The 21,154-nt window shown below is 47.3% G+C and overlaps 1 protein-coding gene across 2 annotated transcripts in view; it reads left to right on the forward strand.

Moving 5' to 3' along the window:
• TNFAIP2 (TNF alpha induced protein 2) overlaps positions 1-8,176 on the forward strand; it is a 31,165-nt gene extending 22,989 nt beyond the window's left edge. For both annotated transcript variants that reach the window (XM_044436379.1, XM_044436380.1), the window contains exons 10-12: positions 895-1,050; positions 4,385-4,506; positions 5,222-8,176. In XM_044436379.1, coding sequence (XP_044292314.1) covers positions 895-1,050; positions 4,385-4,506; positions 5,222-5,363 — 420 coding nt within the window. In that variant the 3' untranslated portion in view covers positions 5,364-8,176. The remainder of the gene's footprint in view (positions 1-894; positions 1,051-4,384; positions 4,507-5,221) is intronic.
• Positions 8,177-21,154: the final 12,978 nt, after the last annotated feature.

The raw sequence follows: 21,154 nt of genomic DNA on the forward strand, positions 1-21,154 counted from the left end.
GTCCCATTAGCTCCTGCTCAAGCAATTGAGGATGGCAATCCTCTTGTGCTTTGCCTGAGGCAGCAAAATGTCTTGAACCGGCCCTGGGCCATGTAGCCCTGTGTTTACTACACTGATTGGCAGAATTTTCCAGCCCGGAACCCTGGGGGTGGAACTGGTGCAGTCCCTCCAAGCAATATGGAACTAGGTAGACAAATGAGGCTCAGGCAGGGACTGAGCCTTTGTGGTTGTCCAGAGGCTTAAGCCTACAACTCCCATCAGCCCTGACCAGCATAGCTGATGATGAAGGATTCTGGGAGTAGTAACCCACCACTTCCGGAGGGCCACAAGTTGCCCACACAAGGTCTAGGGCATCTTCCAGTGTTCTTTAGACACCTTCCTAATTTTAATTCTGAAAATGGGAGAGATGTGAGGAGCTCGGCATTTCTCCTCCCTCTATGAATCTGAACCACTTTAAAGTTCACAGATGCATGTAACTCAACATTGCAAAAGGCCAAAGGCTGCTACCAGGACCAGGTGCAAGTCTGCCCGCCATGTCTGCAAAGAGAGAGGGGTAGGAGGGGTGCCTAGCAGAGAAAGAGCTGCCTTCATTTGACAGTATTGCAAAACCGATCTGCTTTTGGCTTTCAGTCCATCCCCTACTGGTTCTGTGTGTTTCCCCAGCCAAGATATCACCCCCAACTAGATTAGCCGAAGGACATGAATTCCTCAGCAGGTTTCCCACCCGTGCTCAAGATCACCTCTCCTGAAGGCCATAGAAACTAGTTTGGCTTAAGAAAAACCCGTGGGGTGCATAAGGAAAGTCTTGGCATTTTTATAACCCTGACCAAATGCCGTCATCATCTCCCCCTGCTCCAGTCTCTGAGGATTAACGGCTTACTACTTCTTCTACAGGCTATCATGGGGAAAGTTCACCTCCATCTGGTCCGCGAATATATCACAAGGCTTTTGAGGAAGAAAGTCAGCTTGAAGACTCCAGAACTGCAAAACAACTTGTGTGAGCTTGTCCGCAAGGATGCCTCCATCTTGCAGAATTTTTGCACAACGCATGTAAGTGTGCTTTTCAGTCACACAGCTGAGCCTTTGGCCTTCTGCAGAGCATACTTGCATGCCACATTCAGTCATGTGCTCGGTCCCTGAGCTGCAGTCACTCCCCTTCATCCATGGGACATGCCAAAGCTGGGCACTTTCAAGTCCCATGGACTTAGGGGGAAGGCAGTCATTCAGGCAAAGATCACACATTTTGTACACAGGCAGTCCCAGCTCTACTTCTGGCATCTCAACTAAAAGGACCAGGTACCAAATGATGGGAAAGACACTGCCTGCCAGTCAGGGTACACCAAGCATAGGCAGAAAGCCAGTCTCCAGATATTTTGAACGTTGACTCCCAGCATTCCATGCTGGCAGGGGCTTCTGGGAACTGACATGCAAAACATCGGGCAATCTACTATCCTGATATAAGGCAACTTCCTAGCGAATGGGAGAGTTTGGCTTAGCTTTTAAAAAGTGGCCATTACCTGGCAGTGATAACATAGTGGTTGGCTCAGGGAATGGGCATACAGGTTGCTGAGGGTTCAAGCAAAGACGTCTGAGTGCATTTCTGCCTTTGTGTGTCCTACTGAAAATCTGTAGCGAAGAAGATGGAAATGGTAAGAAACTGGAAACTGGGAAGAAGATGGAAGCTGCTGCTGGTGCAGAAATATGTGCCAGCAGCAGCTCTCCAAGGATGCGCGATCAACCTTGGAGAGGAGAAAAGGGGGGTGAGTGGCAGGTGGGGAGGGGAGAAAACCAGAGAGGCTAGGATTTGAGCTATCCTGAAAGCTCTCCAGCCGTCTTCCCCTCCCCTCTGAAACAGCCCAAGAAGACAGTCAGGGTGGGAGGCGAAAAGGCCTTTGCTGCGCCTTCATCCTGCAGGCTGTAAGCTTCTGAGGTTGGAGGTGTCCAAATTTTGCAGTAGGATCTAACTCTTAGTTGTGCTTAGACAGTAGCAGTCAAGCAGTTTGCCCTGTTCTGCGCCTATTTTTCCTTTTGGCTTACTGGGTCGGGCACATTCTCGATCAATTATGTCTGCTGTGGTTTGGATCCAGCCACTCTTTTTTCCCCTGAATTTCCGCTTTGTTTCTGTATTCAGTTATTAAAAGTCTCTGTGGAAGAAGTGACCGTATCATCCCCGCATAGTTACAGCTTGAACTGTAAACAAGCTAAGCTGGAGTCGAGATTCAGTGTTGGATTTCTGTGTGCTTTTTATAGGACAGGGAAGCAAAGACAGAATGTCTGAAATTAAGGGGAAAGATCCATTTTGTCTCTGTCGGACATTGGATATTTGGGGAACACTGAAAAGGCATGATTCCCTATATTTCTGACATTACAGGAGGGTTGAATATTTATGTAGCCAGCAGAGCCCCACATGGGCTCAAGAGGGGAGGTATAAAGCAGGCTCGGGGGAATCCCAAAAGTAGTAAGAAAAATAAGAAAAATATTTAGAGGAAAAATCCTTAAAGGGGTTTGGGGTTAGCCAAGCAAGGATGAAGTATGCTGCATAACTGCAGAAGACTGACGGACTGGGAGTGGAGGCAGAAAACTGGGGAGCGGGGAGGGTAAACAAACTGACTGGCTGCACCCTGGACTTCAGGACAGTTGGAGATCCAACTTGTTATGAAACTCAGTTCCACGAAGGAGGGAGCACCTCACACCATGCAGCCAGCGCCAGGGTCATCAGCCTGGTTCGTTGTCTGAACCAGATGATGCCAGGGCATGGCCCCCACCTGGGAGAACACGGCTGCTGACCTCTGCCTCCCCTAATTGAGCTGCCTCCCCCCGGTTCCACTGGAGAGGCCAGAGACGGATGTGACCACCTGCAGGCAAAGCATGAGGTCTGTCCTGGGTGTTCATGAGAAGCTGCAGGCTTTGCAGACTCGCCTTGTCTGTTCCTCCGGAAGCAATGCGCAAGCTGCAGCAGAGCTGCCCCAATGCTGAGGTTAAGTCTGCAGCTCAAGCCTGCCTCAAGATGCGTTTCAGAATGCAAACGTTAGGATAAAGTGCATTTAGGAATGCATACTTTGGGTCCAAATATGCACATAACTGCATGTTTTGTGAGAAATGGTGTTCAAAACTATGTTTCTAAATATATATTTTCACAAAGATTTTTTTTAAATTGTAATTGAATACAAATACAGAGGAAAACGGACTTGTAAAGGGATATACTCGTATATAAGAAAGACACAGTCAGAAATGGCACAGATCCACCCATCCTTAGCTCTACCACTGAAGTCTGGACCTTCCCTTAAAGCAGTCTTCCCCAACAAAGTGTCTCCCAGATGTGTTGGACTACAACTCCCATCAGCCTCAGACAGCATAATAAAAGATGGGCTGGAGGGATCTGGGCCCAAATTACTCCAACCTACCATAAAGCTAAATAGGTGGCATTGGTTATCTCATGATCTAACTTGGAGTAGATCTTTGTTTCAGGGAAGGATGTGGGCTCCACAGGACTCCATCCCTTTCTAATTCCAGGATTCTCTTTTTAGAGCATCCATCAAGTACATAGATGGGAGAATTTAGAATATTCATGAATTAATTTAATTTTAATTTAATAAAACATATTTTATCCTGTGTTTTCACAAATGTCTCAAGACGGCTGACAGAGTATAAAATCAAAACAATAAAAATACAATCCATAATATAATAAATAGATTATAATAAATACAAAACTTACTAACAGGATAACATTAAACCAATAATAAACAAAAGAGAATAAATCACAATCATGAAAAAATAAATAACAATGGATAAAATAATAAAGTAAATAAAATGTGACTGTTAAGTTTAAAAATCTAAAAAATCTAATTCTTAAAATGGTATTTAAATAAAAAGGTTTTAACCTGACGCTAAAAAGAATATAGGCTCGGCGCCAGGCAAACCTCTCTGGGGAGGGCATTCCACAGTCTGTGTGCTACCGCAGAAAAGGCCCTACTCTGAGTAGATGCCCTTTTTACCTCCTTCAAGGAGGGTCCTCGGAGCAGGGCCCCTCCCACAGATCTTAAGGGGCGTGAGGGTGTGTAAGGAAGGAGACGTTCCTTCAGGTATCCCGGTCCCAAGGGCTTTATAGGTCAAAACCAGCACCTCGAATTGGGCACGGACTTCAACTGGAAGCCAGTGAAGCTGGCAGAGGACCAGTGTTATATGAGAATAATGGCCGGTCCCCATCAGCAGCCTGGCAGCATTATTTCCTACCAGTTGAACTATCCAGACTGTTTTCAAGGGCAACCTCGCATGGAGCCGTTACAGTAACATAACCAAGAAGTTATTAGAGCATGAACCGCTGTTGCTAGGCAGGCAGAATTAGCATGATGGGTAACCCTGTATACCTTTTTTGTCTCCATAGGGCTCCAAAGCCTCATGGCTGAATTCTGCTCTTCCAAGCCTGGCTGAAATTATCAGGCTGCAAGATACAGACGCCATCATGGTGGAAGTTGGCGTACTTGCGAACAACTATCCCGATATCAGGTAAGCAGGGAAAGTTCACGTGAAGAGCAAAGGCAGGCCTACTTTCCCATTGGCCTTGAGCCAGTGACGAAATCAAAAGGCTCACTCTGATCCCTCTCCAACAAGAAGAACCCGTTAAACGAAGTTTTCCTGTTTGTGTGGGAGTGGGGATATGGAGAGATTATTGTAGAGAGTTTCTCAAGGTAGTGTCAGAGATAAAAACAATACAAAGCTATACAAAATGAAAATAAACGAGAATAAATATTCAGTAAAATGCTGTGTAAATAAAATGTGACTGTTAAAAACAAACACAAATAGCAGCCATAAACCTGCAGCTCACGGACTATGGAAAGGCCAGTGAAAGTAGGTGGGTTGTCAGAATTGCATGGCTAACCTTGATGTGCTTTGAACATGTTACTCTCACCTGTCAGGCTGGCCTAGTAGTTGGGCAGGGACTGGGAGAACTTGGCTCTAGTCCCTACTTGGGCATAAAGCTCGCTGGGTGACTGGGCTGGCACTGATTCTCAGCCTAACCTACCTCATAGGGGTGTTTGAGGATAAAATGGAGCAGGGGAATTATGTGAGCTGACTTGGGTTCCTTGCAGGAAAAAGGTGGGATATAACCATAATAATAAATAGTGGGATGCATATAAATCCAGGCTAATCACCTGCTCCACCATGTTCTTTCTTGATGCTCCCATATTACAACTAATGCTTGCTGTTTTCTCTTTTACAGCAAGAAACACCTGCAGGCGCTTCTGTACATCAAGGGCAACTTATCCAGTGGTGATTACAAAACCCTCCCAGGTGTACTGGACCTTGGTGTTCATACAGGACAGCCACCCACCTCACTGTTTGCATCGATCCGGATGTCATAGTCTTGTGCCTTGAGCATCGCTCTTTCCCACTTGCTGCATTCAAGCGGCCGCTGTTCATGGGGATCTGGAGGCGGCATCACTGGCCCCGCACTGCCAGGCAGTCGTGGAGTCCAAAAGCAAAGCGGGAAGGTTTTGCTTTTCAGTTGGCCCCGTCTGTGCGAAAGTGGCTGGTTCCTTTGGCTGCTACAAGAACATCAAAGCTGCCATAAACCCGGGGCAAGGGCCCCGATCCAGTATCTTGCGAGGACTCCAACATTGCTTCTGCTGCCTTAGTTTCCCCACCTAGAGACCAGGAGCAGAGCTCCTCTTGGCTACCTCACTGGGCTGGTTCTGGCAGGATGCTGAAAAGACAACCCTTTTGTTTCCTGTTGTTTGGTAAAGTGACCAACAGGAAAAGAGTTGGTTGCGTCTTGCCCATAGTTTCTCATGGGGTGGGACAAAAGGAAGGCAGGCCCCTGGCTGATTTGGAGGTGGAAAGACAAAACATGCATTTTATGCATTTTATTTTATGCACTTCAAATGTGCAGAAAATTCCCAGCAGAAACTTGGAGGAGCTGCTCCTCTTGGTGGGAAGCCCTTCTGGACCCTAATTCTGGGGTTGGCATTTGATTCTTATCATCCTAAGCCTGATTGGAGTTGTCGGCCACATTGGCAAAAGCTGCTCCGGATCAATGGCTATATGAAAACCGAGTGTAGATTGCTTTTAAGATTGGCAGTTTAACTCTGCCTATATGTTATATAAAATATATAGGCAGTTTTAACTCTACCACTTATTACTGTCCAATATGATAAATATGAGATGTGATACAGTGCAGTTGATAGAGAGCTGAAGGGCTTTGGTTCAGATCTGTGCTCACTTATCCATAGCCCAACCTACCTCACAGGGCTGTTGTGAGGAAATCTCATGTGCACTGCTTTGAGCTCTTGGAGGAAGAGCAGAATACAAATATTAATACAAATATTAATAATAGTATTATTAATGTGGAACAAATGTACTTGTGAATATTCTGTACATATACAGTGCTTTAATTTTGGCTTTTCAGTTGTCATGCAGTGATATGCAGTGTTTTTCCCACTGGGACACATTTCTATAAAACATGTATGTTTTCATAATTGTGGTATAGGAGTTGATTTATTGCTACCTGCTATTGCCTTCATCCAGCTCCCACCTGCCTCCACTCAAGGAACATGGTTTGAACACAAAAAGTGGCCTTTATTTGTCCCAAATAGGCCACACGGCAATGCTGCCATTTTCGTAGTTGTTCCAGATTCTGGAAGCAGGGCTGTAGAAAGAAACAGGGTGCAGCTCTTATAGGATGCTCATAAGCCCCCAAATTCAGAGGGTTCTTTTCATCCTATGCAAGATTTGTGGGGGGGGGGGGTTTGAAGTGACCTTTGCTGCCCTGAATTTTTGCTAGTTGGGCTGTTCTGCACATCTCACTGGGGCATTTCGGAGAGGGAGGGAGGGAGAGTATCCAGCTGCCTCCACTTTGAGGTTGCTTTTGGGACCTTGGAGAGCAGTGGACACAATACTTTCTTCACAGGATTAGGGGGCAGAGTTCCAATTCCAGCTCTGAGTTTGGAGTGTTGACTCCAACCTCAGAGAGGAGAATCCAGAATATCCAATGGCCCTTCTGATGCTGTCTAAACACGACAGGATGGTTCTCTTAGGAAGTCTGAATGTAGATGCACCTTTCTTCTCTTCAAGACTGACCCTACTATTAGGAAAAGTGAGACAGGAAATTTGCCCATTTTCAGCAGCCACAAGAGTTGTCTTTCTGAGACTTCTGCAGGCACTTTTTAAAGAAATCTTAACCCACAATGAAGGCCTCAATGTATGGTACAGGACCAAAATACAGTAGGCTCCTTCTAGGGATAAAGCTTTTTTCCCCCTCTATCATTGCAATTCTGACTTTTTCTTTCCATTGAGCAAATTTGGAATGTCAGAAAAAAGACCTTGATTTTTCTGAATGGGGTGCTCAAACGTTTTGCACAAGTACGCCAAGTCATATCATTCTAATTCTATTTAATACATCAGAGGTGAGGAAGGGGGTCAGACTGATTCCCAGTTTTGAGGCTGGAGGACTGTCTTCAGGCTCAGAGCTGGGCAGCTGAAGGACCCTAGGGTCCCTCAGACGGTGTTGAGGGGGCCACAGGTTTGCTCCCATAATTCATCTGCACCACGCACTAGCTGATGGATTTCAGAGTTCTAATGAACACAAGTTAATCCTGAAGACTCCCTAGTCTGGATGCAACTAAACTGGAGGGAGTTTGGACTTTCAGGCTGAAAACCTTCCCAGCCCTACCCGGAGAGAGTGGCAATTAAACCTGAGACCTTATGCTTACCTGCTCCGCAACAGAGCTTTAACCCTTTCCAGAGTTTTCAGGAACATCGTGATAGGTCAGAAAAAGTCACTGAAGCGTTTATTACCACCCCCATCACAGGCAAAGCAAACAACCAAAAGCATGCAAAACGTCATGCCAAAATATTTCTCCCAGTCTTTTAAAGGGCTCTTCATTCTGTCTATCTGTAAGAAGTTCTGCCTCTCTTCTTGATGGCTGTGCTGAAGCAAGTACTGTCTCAGTCTTTGTAATAGTTCATCACATAATTCATAATAGTAAACAAGGTCTTGACATGTGAGAAGCATATTCTTTCGGGGTTTCGTACATTTCACTTTATGTAATATGGCTGTTTAAGCCCTTTTTTAAAGGATGGAAATGTCAAGGATAAAATATTTTTTGTACTGTACCTGACACAAGTGGTTGAACTCCGGGTACTATTGCAACCGGTTAAATAAACATTTTTACTGTAACTTATGGTTGCATTCTTACCTTTACTATATTTCATGCATGTGCATAAAAGGTTATCTGTGCTTTCATCTATATTTTCTGTTTTGCTGCTGCTGCATAACCAAAGGGTCTTGCTCCTAACCAAAGCAACGTGCAAGGCATGGGATTCTTCTGGGGCAAAGACAGGGTAGATGCGACCCACCATAACTTACTGGTCTTCAATTGCCATGATTGACTGTACCGGTTTAGGCTATGCCATGAACCAGGACCCCAAACCTCATCCCCCGAGGATCCTGACCTGAGACCTTAAGAATGTTCAGAGTTAACTGATCAGCAGATGCATCATGAGGGCTTCAGACTATCCAGGACCTGGTTCTTCAGAAAGATGGCAGGATTTGGGTCCCTTGAATCCAAAAGTTACCACTGAGGACTCTGACCATCAAGACACACACAGAGTCAGTGTAAGGCAGAGGCACACAGCCAAGATTCCAGCAGACCAATGGCTCGGTCTTGTCACGCTCCTTGTCGGAGCAACATGTCAACCATCACGCCTAGTCTCCAGCCCAGAACCGTTTGGCGCATTCTGCTGTGAGCTTGGTGTTCCCTCCCCAGCACTTCTTGTGAGAGTTTTCATTCTAAATAGAATACAAGCCTCTGAGCATACACAAAGTGAGGTGTTGAACCCTCTCTGCCCCCCTGTACCCAAAGCTTTGCTTATGAACCCTTCGGGGACTGTCTCTGGAAGGAGGGGTGCCGTGGAAGCAGGTGCGCCTGCATTCTGCCCTCCGAGCCCCTAATTGGGCCACCCTGTGGCTGTGATTACGTGCCCTTGGGTCCAGCTCTTCAGGAGGATCCAAGGGACCACCCATTTTCAAGTCTCCCTCAGAATGTTCTGGTCCTTCATTCCCACCGGTGGGGAAACTGGGCCCCAAGGGTCTCAGACGGGTCCTGAGAGACTGGGCCTGCAGGTGCAGGCCTGCCCGTTCCAACAACAATGCCGTCATCAGAGTCTGAGCTCTGAGCCTCGTCTGGTTCAGCCAGCTCCCCCTCATCCTCAGACTCTGAGCTACCAGTCCCACCAAAACGGTCAGCTGCTCATCTGCGCCTGGGAATCTCGCCAGCGCACACACACAGCACGTTCTCTGGTGCTGATTGCTTCCCATCTTGCTTTTCTGAAGTGCTTGACCTAACCTGGCCCCTGCTGCAGTTCTGACCCATAACAGAACCCAAATCCATCACAGCACAGGGACAGAATTCACAGCCTGAAACAGCACAGTCTGATGGAAGCCATACTCAGACTGTCACTAGAGAACTACACTTTTCCCATCTCTGTCTTCAGCCTCGGGAGAGATCTTCCACTCCCCTGTTCTTCCTGTACCATGGGGAGGTAGTACACCAAAGCACTCGGCCATCCAATGCAATGGGAGGGCAACAGATGCTTCTCGTATGTGGCACTGATTGTTCCACTCCTCTGCAGGACTGCACAACCAGACTAGTCTTGCTCAAAGGTTCCTACTACAGGATGCTCAGATGGCCACTAGCGGCGAGAGAAGTTCATGCAGAAAAGGTCTGTTGGCAGCTCGCATCCATGTCAGCTAATGGAAACTGTGTTCAGATGGATGCTACCCCTATGATGGAAATACCCCAAATTAACCAGAGTTTTGAGCTTTGGTGCCGGGATGCTCAGAAGTTTTTGGTAGGAACTTCTGAGACCTGTGAACTCTGCCCCAAGTGGCAGGTTCTCAGTGAAGTGAGGTCAGGCCCAGGACTGACTTTTTCTCCCCATGATGGCCTTGCATCCTCCTGCACAGGAAGAAGTATAAGAGAACTTCCTGTTCCAGTTGACTTTGCTTGAGCAACCAGGTTTTCCTGAACTCTGGAGAATTCCTGCAACGTTCCTGACTTCTGGCTCGCTCCTCAACCCTGCCTCCCAGATTGTCCTTCAGATCAGAGGGATGTGGCAAAGGGCTTACATATCATAAAAGTCATCAAAACACCTTCTCCCATTCCCGGTAGCTTGGGTGTCCTGGCAGCATCAAGGCCTGGATCCCAGCTCTGCCTGGATAGGCAAAGCTGCTGACAAACATGTAAACTGGGTCTACTCCAGTGCTGCTCCTAAGTGAGCTTCAGCAAGTGGCCTGGAGTCCACACATCTTCCCACACACAGCAAAGACCTTCATTTGTGGCTTTTGCTCATTTACTTGCCCTTTGTTTTGGGGCATGGCCTGTGCAGCCAGGCAGAAGAACAGGGTCGTATTGATGTGAAGCTGCTACTCCTTCACTTTGCTCCTTGGAAAGTAATGCCCAAAGGGGTCCCTGTTGGGGTATTGGCATCAAAAGGTGTCCACCAACGCCAATCTCTAACACGTGCCCTGTGGTAAGGTAATATATGTTTTGAAGGCCATGTCGTAAAACCTCTGCGGCAGGTCATGCCAGCAAACAGATTCTCTTCTGCACTTCAAAACACACGGATTGTGAGCCACGCCTCTTCTCTTCCATCATTACCAGCAGCAAACCTTGGCTTGTTTTACAGTGGCTCTTTTTTCTGGCCTTCTTGTGGCACATGCACAATTGCCCATTGTTGTGCGACAAAAGTAGCGTGACAGATCACAGAGTGAAAAGTACCAGTTTAGAGGGAACATGCACTACTGTGTCAGATAATATTTGTGCAACTGAGCCAGAGCTAACTGGTGCCTCCCAGTGTCTCATATGGCAGCTGGCCTTCACTGAGAAGGAAATGAACTTCTTGCAGAAGGGCTGAGGTTTCACAACACTGCTTATGAGCTTGTGAAAGTATTTGGTGGGAAAGGGAGGAGAGACCAAACTGGCCCAAAGGAATGGATGGGAAAATATTGGTCCTGGAGAGTCTCTCAATATCTCAGCACAATCCTGGAGATGATATACAAATCCCAGATATGTGGAGGAGTCAGAAGAGCTCTCTGGCAAAGCAAGGCCAGAGTTAGAAACATAGAAACAGAATGAGTCAGAAGGGGCCTCCTGGCCCATCTAGTCTGACGCCCGGCTCTAGCCGGCTCCGCTCATGACATGCCCACCATGTGCGTGTCCAGCCTATCCTTGAACACCCTCACCAATGGGGCTTCAACCACCTCCTGTGGAAGCCCATTCCACACCCTCGGGGTCCTGACTGTCAGGAAGTGCTTCCTGGCATCCAAATGGAACCTTGGCTCCCTGAGCTTTGCTCTGTTGGAGCATGTCCTGCCTTCCTCTGCAGGGGAGAACAGGTCTCTACCCACCTCCGTGTGACATCCCCTCACACACCTGTATGTCGCCAACCGATCCCCTCAGAGTCTCCTCTTCTCCAGGCTGAAGAGACCCAGTTCCCTCAGTGTCGCCTCATACAGCTTTCCTTGCAATGCCGAAACTGAACACAATACTCCAGTGGCAGGCGCACCAGAGTCGTAGAGAGTGGCAGTAATACCTCTCTTGATCTAGAAGCCACACTTCTGGCTGTGCAACCAAGGGTGGCGTTCACCCTCTTGACCACTGCATCACACTGCTGACTCATGTTTAGCCTGCAGTCAACCAGAACCCCAAGTTGTCACCTCCAGTCCCTAGAGGCCTTGAACGCAAGAGTGGCCCTCAAGTTGGTTATTTTTGGATGACACCTCCCATCATGCATGATCAGTGGCGAGGGAAGGGGAAGGAATCTGCTTTGGGCAGAAAATCTGCCAGATTCCTTGACTTTGCAGCAGTCCGGAGTCCAAATTCCTGGTATATGTGCTCAGCGTTTGCATGGCACTCACCAAGAACCAAGCCCCACACACGGCATAAGCAGGGCCGCTCTTCCACTCCCACGACTGCCACTGACAGCAGCAAGTGGGGAAGAAGCCTGGCCACCAGGAACGGCAGCTGGTTGCACCGCTGGGGGTATACCAACATGGACTTCTTCTGGGCTCCAACTGCTTCCTTAGAGAGGGACAAGCACCAGAAGAATTCCAATGGGCAGGCGTGAGCCAGATTCCGGAGAGGCTTGGTGCATCCCAACCAGTGACCAGGCCGGCTTCCCCGCCTCCCCTTGCTTTCCCAAGTTCCCAGGAAGAGGCTATTCCGCCAGCTACAGGGCAGGCATCCAAAGCAGGCATGGTTGGGCACCCGCTGAGGCTGCCCCAACCCCCGGCAGGGGCCAACAGACAAGAAGCCCCTGGAGTTGCTCCTCCACTGTCCCAGCCTGCTTGATCATCAGCCTCCTGCTCTGGTCCAGACAGTGAGGGCGATGCTGATGGCCACTGGCCACATGGCTCTCAGCCAATCGGCAAAATAAATGGTGGCAGAGATGAGCAAGGAAGACAGTAGCAGCCAGTGACAACAGTGATGAGAACGGGACTCCTGGGACTGGGGGCCCACGAAAGGGCCTCCAAAACCTGGAGCCAGCTGCCTGGGCCGGACCAGGGACAAACAGGCTCCATGCTGCCCTGGTGCCTTCAGCTTCAGTGGGAACCATCTCCAGCCTGACACTAGCAAAACACGGCACTGCAGATCAGGCAACAAGCACAGGGCCGTGCTCTCTGGGAAGTGTGGGCCCACACAAAAACAGGAGTAGCCCACAGAAACAGGCCTATATCAACAAATCTCATATCGCAGGCATGTGCGCCTCGTGTTTAATTTTAAAAGCTTTTCTGGGTCTTTGTTCAACTGCCTCATGGAGGATCATTTAATCTCTCAGTTAAATCAAAATAGCATGAAGAGTAAATTACTATTAAGGCATGCAAGGATCATGTGCACCTGCATATATTTTGCTTTCTTCACATGCTGATCTTAGATTTCACCACTTCCAAACATCTTTGTGATTTTTTCCACAAAGCTCAGATTCCACAAAAATAAGAAACGTTGATTCAGCACCTAGAAAGCAACAGAGCTGCTTTTCACCAGCTACATCGAGTCAGGATGTGAACGTATAACCAGCCACGAACAGGAACCACAGGCCAGAATTCAGCCTGTGTGTCACCATCAGACACTGGTCAAATGAAGGAATCACTGGGATTGAAGGAAAAAACCATCCACAACAGCCCAGGGGGTGCTTTGCATCCAGAAGGCCAGAGTGTCTCAACAGATAATCCCAAACCCCTAGGAAAGCTTCCGTCTGTTGCCCACTGATCAAGTCTGGCTCTCTCACAGCATGGCTCATGACTCTCATCGGGCAAGCCAGTGGCTCGGTTCAAATCTGAGAGAATGGCTTCGGTGCTCTCACAAAATGGTTCCTATGGCGCCCAGCCAGGAGCAAAACACGCTCCTTGCTTTCTGCCACCCTCACTGTTTCCTGTCCGCCTGGTGTCACTCAGCCGCAGCTCCATCCCCCTCGTTTTTCTGCTCTACGAATGCTTAGAGAGGGCTCAGAAATCGGAGGCAATATGTTCAGGAACCACGGCTAGTGCAGATGTTGCACTGGAAGGGCAGCCTTCCCCGCCTCGGGCTGAGACACATGGGCTGGAGCCTGCTGAGCCCCAGCCAGAACTCAGCTGCAGCCCACCAGACACTCCTGGAAGTCCCTTCTGCAGACGGGGACTCTTCCCAGCGTCTGCCCTGGCCTGCCTCTTGACGCACGACCACCCTTGGGGCCTCTCTCAAGGCAAGCTCCCTTCCTCCGGCCCGCTTCCTGGTCTCCTGGTGCGTGATTGTCCTCGGGAGTTCTGAGGGTTCCTCAGTGGAGGCAGAAAAATACTGCTGCCGTTTTCATGCAGTCTCCAGAAATGCTGCCCAGCAGGGCCGGCCAAAGGCACCTTGCTGCCTGAGGTGGAGGAGGAGGCGCCGCCGCTCCCATCCCACGTGCAAAAGCCAGCTGGACCGGCAGTGGGGTCTCCTCGCAACCCTGGTGACAGGACAGCCTCCTCCACTGCCTCTGAGGGTGCACTCAGGGCGCACACCGCAGGTGTTCCCCCAGTGCCCTCCAGCATCTGCCAGCCGAGGCAGCGCACGTGTCTTCCACCAATTCTCACTCCTCCTTCCTCTGAGCCCAACCCAGTTTTCCTTACCACAAGTCCTGCATCCAGACTGAATGGTTAGGGAGATATAAAGCACCTTTGCCCATAGGAATCCGCTCTGTTTCTCCGTATTCTGTCCTCACAGTAGTTCCTTGCGCACGGCACATCAAGACAATTGTGTGCACAGGCATACCCATTTCTTTCAGGACCATCTTGTGATCCACATTAAGTCTTTGCTGTAGTCTGTAAAGCATGGACTGATCTTTTGGAATTCTTTGGTCTTCTCCAGTGACGGACCTATCTTTGCTTCTTTTATAACTTCTTTTATATCTTTTATTTATTTTATATTGTTAATTTTAATTTTATATTATTTTTGTATTTTATTGTATTTTATTGTGTTGTAAGCCGCCCTGAGGCTTCAGCAAGGGGCGTCATAGAAATGTTCAAATAAATAAATAAATAAATAAATAAATAAATAAATAAATAAATAAATAAAATCTCGAGTGCCTCTCCCAGCTCACCTATCAGGCATTTTTCACTGTTTATAGGGTAAAATTCTTTGTTGCTACACCTTGAAAATTAGTGCAATGGTCCTGTAGAGACTATACTCTTCTGCATCCAGTTTCTTGGGGACTGGAATGCACGTTGAATGTCTCTAGGTTCTGGGCCATTGTCTTCTTTTCCTTATTTCTTGACATATTCTTGTTAGGATTTGGACTAATTCAGTCTCTACAAATGCAATAGTTTCATTGGGATTCTGTCTACTGTGGGTGCTTTAGTTCTTCCAAATATTTTCAGAGCAGCTTTCTAATATTGCAGGAACTTTCTCATAGGATTCCTCTTCAAAGTAATCTGTTATCTTTTTAACTATTCTATACAGTTCTTCCATTATATTTCAGCTTCTCTGTATTTTATCTTGGTCTGATAGAATGTTCCCCTACTTGTCTTTCAGCATCCCTAATCCAGGTTTTAATTTCCCTTTGATTTTTAGAATCTTCTAGAAGAGGTCTCATTTTTTTTCTTTTGTTCCTATCTTCTATTTCTTTGCACTGGTCATTGAAATAGTTCTTTTGTCTCTATGTGATAGTCACTAAAAATTGCATTCAGGATTCTGACTCTATTTCTGCCACCTTTTGCTTCTTGCCTGCCCTTAGCAATTGTGAAAGTTTCTTCCATCATCCATCTAGGCTTTTTCCCATTTTTTAATAGGAATTGTCTTTTGACATTCTTCCCTAATGTCTTAGTTCACGGTTCTTTTTGTTCGTGCTCAGTAATGCAAGTTTGATTTTCATGTGGAATTTAAATTCCTTGGCAAAGTTATCTGAACTGGGGAGGAATTTTAGCTGCCTTCCAACTGACAAGCAAGGGTTCAGTCTGTCCACAATGCAAAACTGACCCATGTAAATAGGTTGTTCTCTGTATGCAGGACCTTTCTGGTAGAATTGTATTGTTTAAGTCACAACTGTGGGAGGTATGAGGCGTTGAGCTGGATCCATATGGGAGTGGGAGAAGGTTTGGCCCCCCTGCTCCCCTGCAGTGGGATACCCTTAAGGTGTCTGGGTGGATGTGACGGCATGGTAGCCAAAAGCCAGCCATGTCCAGGGTGGAGAGAAATAGGATTTTGTTAGCAGTCTGCACTGTATTGGACCTTTATCCCTGCTGTCCAACACAAATGCTTTTGGCAGGTATGCCAGGAAGGAAAATTGGAGAGCAGCCAGATTGCTTGATGGCAGGATCCACACCCTTGGCAACGGCCAGACCTATGAGGTAATCAATAAAATAGCAGCCAATTTAATCACCCATTTAAAGGGTGGCTCTAGACCAGGGCAGTCCAAATTTTCGTACCTCAAGGGCTGCGTGAGGACTTCAGCCAGGAATCTGAGGGCCGCACAATCAACTACATGTCCATATCATAAATTAAAGCATTTGCAATATAAGTATTTTATTTAATATACACAATTAATATATTTACTTAGCCATTAAATGAGGGAGAATTAATTTTAAGATGAATTTAGGACTAATGGAATGAAAAAGAACATTGAATGCTCCTGTGATCTCTACAGAGAGATCACCACAGCCCAAGCACAATGACTGCTGCTGCTCTGGGGTGGCTCCTCCCTTTCTTCCCTCTTTATCCAGCTAAGAAACCCTCCCATGTGACCCTCCAGCCCTTCCTTCCTTCTCAGGATTGGCATGCTAAGCCTCTTGTACATGAGCCAAAGAATTCTCCCCAGCCTGCCCCACCCAGTCATGCTGATGTTCGAGTTGCCCTCATAAAAGTTATATGTTTTATACATCAATATATGGAAACACTTGCCTGCCCTCTCTCCCCCATCATCTGCAGGACTTTTCCTTTCTAGTTCATTCTTGGAGAAAAGGAAAACAGCCCCAGGCCATGCAAATGATCCACCCTTTCTCAGCTCCTGATTGCCCAGCCGGAACAGAAATGAAACAATGCTGCCGCTGCGCTTCCTTTCCAATATAAAAATGCCTAGCCAGCTCATGCTTTGTCTTAATGAATTTTGCACCTCTGATTGTAAAACCGAACATCAAAACCTGTTAGAATTCTGTAACTCCTGATTGTTTTGTCAGCTGTTACTCAAGCCTTCGATGTATCATGATGTTTTTCCCGATGTCTATAATGATTTCTTGATGTTTCTGTATTACAATTTTGCCCTTCCCCATTGTCCTCGCCTTCTCACCCACTCAGAATCTCATCACCTCCATGAAACTGTGCAAGTGGCTCACAACTTGTAAAAACTCTGTATATGCTCTTGAAAGCTTGTACTCAGTTTGGGATACTGGCTACCTGACAGTGCTGCTGTTTTTCTCTGACAGAGGAAGGTACTTGGGTGTTCTACCAATAAACTGCTGAGACCGAGTGTAGCGTCTTCCATGTGAATCCAAACGTACATTCTCCTGGTCCTGCTATCAAGATTTCTTGACACTGCCAAGCACAAAGGCGAGCGCTCAGCTACTAAGCACCTTTGCACTTGTCAGCTGGAGCGGCACGGGGCCTGCTGGGGTGAGATGGCCAACAGTCCATCCTGCTGTCTTCCTGAGCCTCAGTCTTGGGAGAGCTTGTTGCGATTATGCGATTATGCACCTGGTAGGCATGTCATGAGAGGAGCTGGCTGGAGCTGGGGGTCAGGCTAGATGCCCCGAGAGACCCCTTCTGACTTGTTCAGTTTTTATGTTACTATGCCTGTGCCATCGCTGGGATCCAGACGGAGGGTGGGCAGGGGGACTCTGAGCTGGTTTGTTTGTTCTTTTAAACTTTTGTTTAATGCTACCTTTAGTTAAGCATCCAGAAAGCCTTCTTTTGGGAGATACAAAAATGAAATAAATAATAGCATCATAGAATAGTAGAGTTGGAAGGGGCCAAGAACGCCATTGAGTCCAACCCCCTGCTGTTGCAGGACACCATGTTACACCCTCCCACTCAGATGGCTGTCCAGCTTCTTTCTGAATGTCTCTAGTGTGGGGGAGCCCGATACATAACCAGTGTTTTTCTTGTGATGTAGGAGAAGCATCTGCCCATGACTTGAATCCAAACTAAACTCTTTCCTTGCCTTTCAGAAAAGCTTCTGACTCCACACTCAGGGTAGTTTCTGCTGGTTGAGGGCTAGCTGGTGAGAATGCAGCCCACTCATTTTGCCTGCTGTCTCCTCATGGTTCAAGGAACTCCCCTTAATTTCCTCCCCACTCAGGTCTGAAGCATTTCACTGCTTTTCCAAGGTAGTCTGGTTTTTATGCTCTGCCTGCAAATCTTCACAAGGTAACCGTAAACCTCAAAGTCACCTGCCCAGCTTGGCCCCTCTGCCTCTTCCTAGGCACAGATGAATCCGTGTGTGCAGCTTGCAGCACGTGAGAGCTGGGCCCCCTCTCTGCAGACAGCATAAGACCACTTTCTGTTTCCTGGAACTCAGGGAAATGGTCTTTCAAGGCGGGAGGCATGCATGTGAAAATGCTGGATGAGTCATTCTGGGGACAAGAGTCCTTTATGGGAGCTTTTCCAAACCCAAGTTCATCATCCGAAATGTTAACATCTTCTTCAAAACAGAACAAGAACCATGGTTGCAAAAGGTAATCAAAGCATTAGCTAAGAGTAGGAATACTGAAGAAACGAGCCCCCCTTCCCTGCTCTGGGACAGAAAATGTTTGCTTATTTAGAATTATTCTTGAGACAAACCAGACATTCGCTTGGCTCATCCCGTCTTCTCTGAAGCTTGGGAATTGGGGGATTTTTCCACTGGACAGCTGAGGAGGCTCATGTAGAGTTCTCCAGTGTGGCATTAATTTTCTTTTTCTTTCTAGAAGATACTTAACCACTCCCAGTAGCTGCTAGGCTTGGTCCTAGATCCAGCAGTCACAAATCATGTATAAACAGCAGGGCTGGTGACTTGAGGGAGTTTTTCCCCCTGAAGGAAAGGCAATCAGTAAGGATTTAATAATAAAAAGGATGTGTTTTCCATGCAGGAACCACAAGGGTCGTATCGGGAAACCTCCTGCTCTAGAAAGGGGCATTGAAATCAATGCAGGGCACATCCAATGGCGCCACACTTCCTTCCCCTGCGTTAGTGGAAGTGGCTCTCCCAGCGTTTGGCAAGTTGAGTGGACACCACAGTCCAGGCTGTGACCCATTTCACTTGGAGCACAGGATAGGAGCACAGGTTAAAGGTCAAGAGAGCTGTCACCAAAAAATGTCCCACAGTGCTGCAATCATACACGTGGAGCAAGCCTTTTAAGATAATGTCCACTTTTTCTCCGGAAACAAAGCACTATTTAGTTCATTTGTTTCCACTTGCATCCTGCCTTTTTATGACTGGGTATATTCAAGGACAAAGATAGGAAAGACCAGGAGGAAAATGTTTTCTGCTCTGGAATGAGTAAAAACAAATCAATCCCAAATGTGTTCCGAGCAGTCACCTGCTGGGGCTCCACACCCACCTGGGGAGGGACAAGCTCCCCAGCTCGCTTGCCCTTTCAACCCACTGTGGCCCAAGCGACGGTGGAGGTGAGAAAAAGGTGCAGCAGCTCTCTGCATCTCAAGCATCCGGTGATGGCAGTCATAGAGTAGGAGGGTTGGAAGGGGCCAGGTAGCCATCGGGTCAACCCCAGTGCTTGCCACTCACTTGGGCATCCTGTCCAAAGGCCCTCCAACACCTGGAGGGGGCTCCAATGGCAAGAAGGTTATTTGTGGAAGAGAACCAAGGCGTTACAGAGCGTTTGTTTCCATGCACACTGCAGCGCAGCCATTCCAGCCCAGCTCCCTCCAAGCGTCTGGGAGTGCAGCATCTGCTGGCCCCAGCATATCTGGAAGGAGCGCCAGGTTGGGGATGACTGCTTTACAACCTATGCAACACTCCAGCCCAAAAGGCATTTCTGCACCTAGCTAGATGCTGCTGCTGGCTTTATCAGAGGAGCAACCCAGGGGGTTGGATGTCTGTAAAATGCTGCTTGGCTTCTTCTGGCGGCCTCTGACCTAGGCTGGAGGCGCCAGGAGCAAGTTATCCTGCAGTTCTCGTCCTTCTGACTGTGTTCCTTCCTTGTTGTTCTGCTTTTCGCCTCTTCCCTCATACTGCTATGATATGGACATCTTGATGCAATACTAAAGGAGTTTAGAAGGAAAAAAAGGCTTATGAGTCTCAGCCTGCTCCAGATCTTTTTTTACCCCTGTCCAAACATGCATGGGACTTTAGGTGGTGCAGTGGTTTAAACTGCTGTACTGTTGGGCTGGCTGATCGAAAGGTCGCCGGTTAGTGGGCAGGTAACAGCGTTCCGTGCACTTCGGTCTTTAGTCATGCCGGCCACATGACCATGGAGACTGTCTGTGGATAAACGCTGGCTCCCTCGGCCAGGAAACGGAGATGAGCACCACCCCCCAGAGTCAGGCATGACTGGACTTAATGTCAAGGGGAAACCTTTACCTTTACCTTTTTAAACATGCATAGGATTCTATGCTTAATTTTGAGGCTGCAATCTTATCTGAGCTTATCTGAGAGTTAGGTCTATGTAAACATGCATAGCACCTTTCAGAAATATGCCCAATAATAATACATTTTTACATACAGACAGCATTAGAAATGATGCATTTTACATCATTAAAACAGTGCAATAACTCTTATTTTCTTATCAAGAGTTACATATCATTTTCCCCAAATGTATTTTTGATTGGGGGGAGTTCTCCCACCCCATGGCTTCAACATTTTACATCTCCACCCATAGGGAATTCACAAGATAAAAGCAGCAGGCACAGCATGATTGATGTAAAAGCAGCACCAAATGCTTGGACCCAAACATACATACTCACATTCATTCATTCATTCATTCATTCATTCATTCATTTAAAGCTTTTATATGCCCACCAAAATAAAAATGTTTTCCAAAAGTTGCTGAAAAGTGGGCAGCGAAGTTGTCAGATGTCTCTTTCTCAGCATGTTATTCCACAGCCCAGGTGCTACCATCAAAAAGGTCATGTTTCTTTGGAACAGAAGAAAAAATCTTCCTGGAAAGCAAAGATTCCGCTGGCTAGCTGCTAGAGTACAGGCATCTCTTCCTCTTCCTGGGGAATAAAGCACACTCCAGCCAGTCCCGAAGGTGGTCTGCATCCATCTCAGGCGTTTGTCTGCATTCCTGTCCTATCCTACCCTGAGAGCCAAAGGAGCGTTGGAAAGGCAAACTGCAAACTTCAGGTCTGAATCCCCATGAAACTCACCCATGAAGCTCACAGGGTGAGCTTTGGGCCAGGCAGTCACTCTCAGCTTAGCCTTGTGGTAAGGATAAAATGGAGCTATTAAGCTTCCTTGAATTCCTCGCAAAAGAAAATAAATGCAATGTAATAATATTATTGTGTAATTTTTGCATTGCAACAGGATATAAATGCTACGTCATAATATTGCATCATGTTTACATTAAGTTGCAATAGGATATAAACGCAATATATTAAATATCATATCCCAGCAGGAGGAGACAACAATGGCAAAAGATCAGCACTTAGAAGGCTAGCAGTCAAGTAGGCAAGCTCTCCGGCATCTGATCTCCTGCTCTCACTTCCTTGCT

This window comes from Varanus komodoensis, unplaced genomic scaffold (genome assembly GCF_004798865.1).
Source record: "Varanus komodoensis strain SLA01 unplaced genomic scaffold, ASM479886v1 scaffold3, whole genome shotgun sequence".
Taxonomy (NCBI): domain Eukaryota; kingdom Metazoa; phylum Chordata; class Lepidosauria; order Squamata; family Varanidae; genus Varanus; species Varanus komodoensis.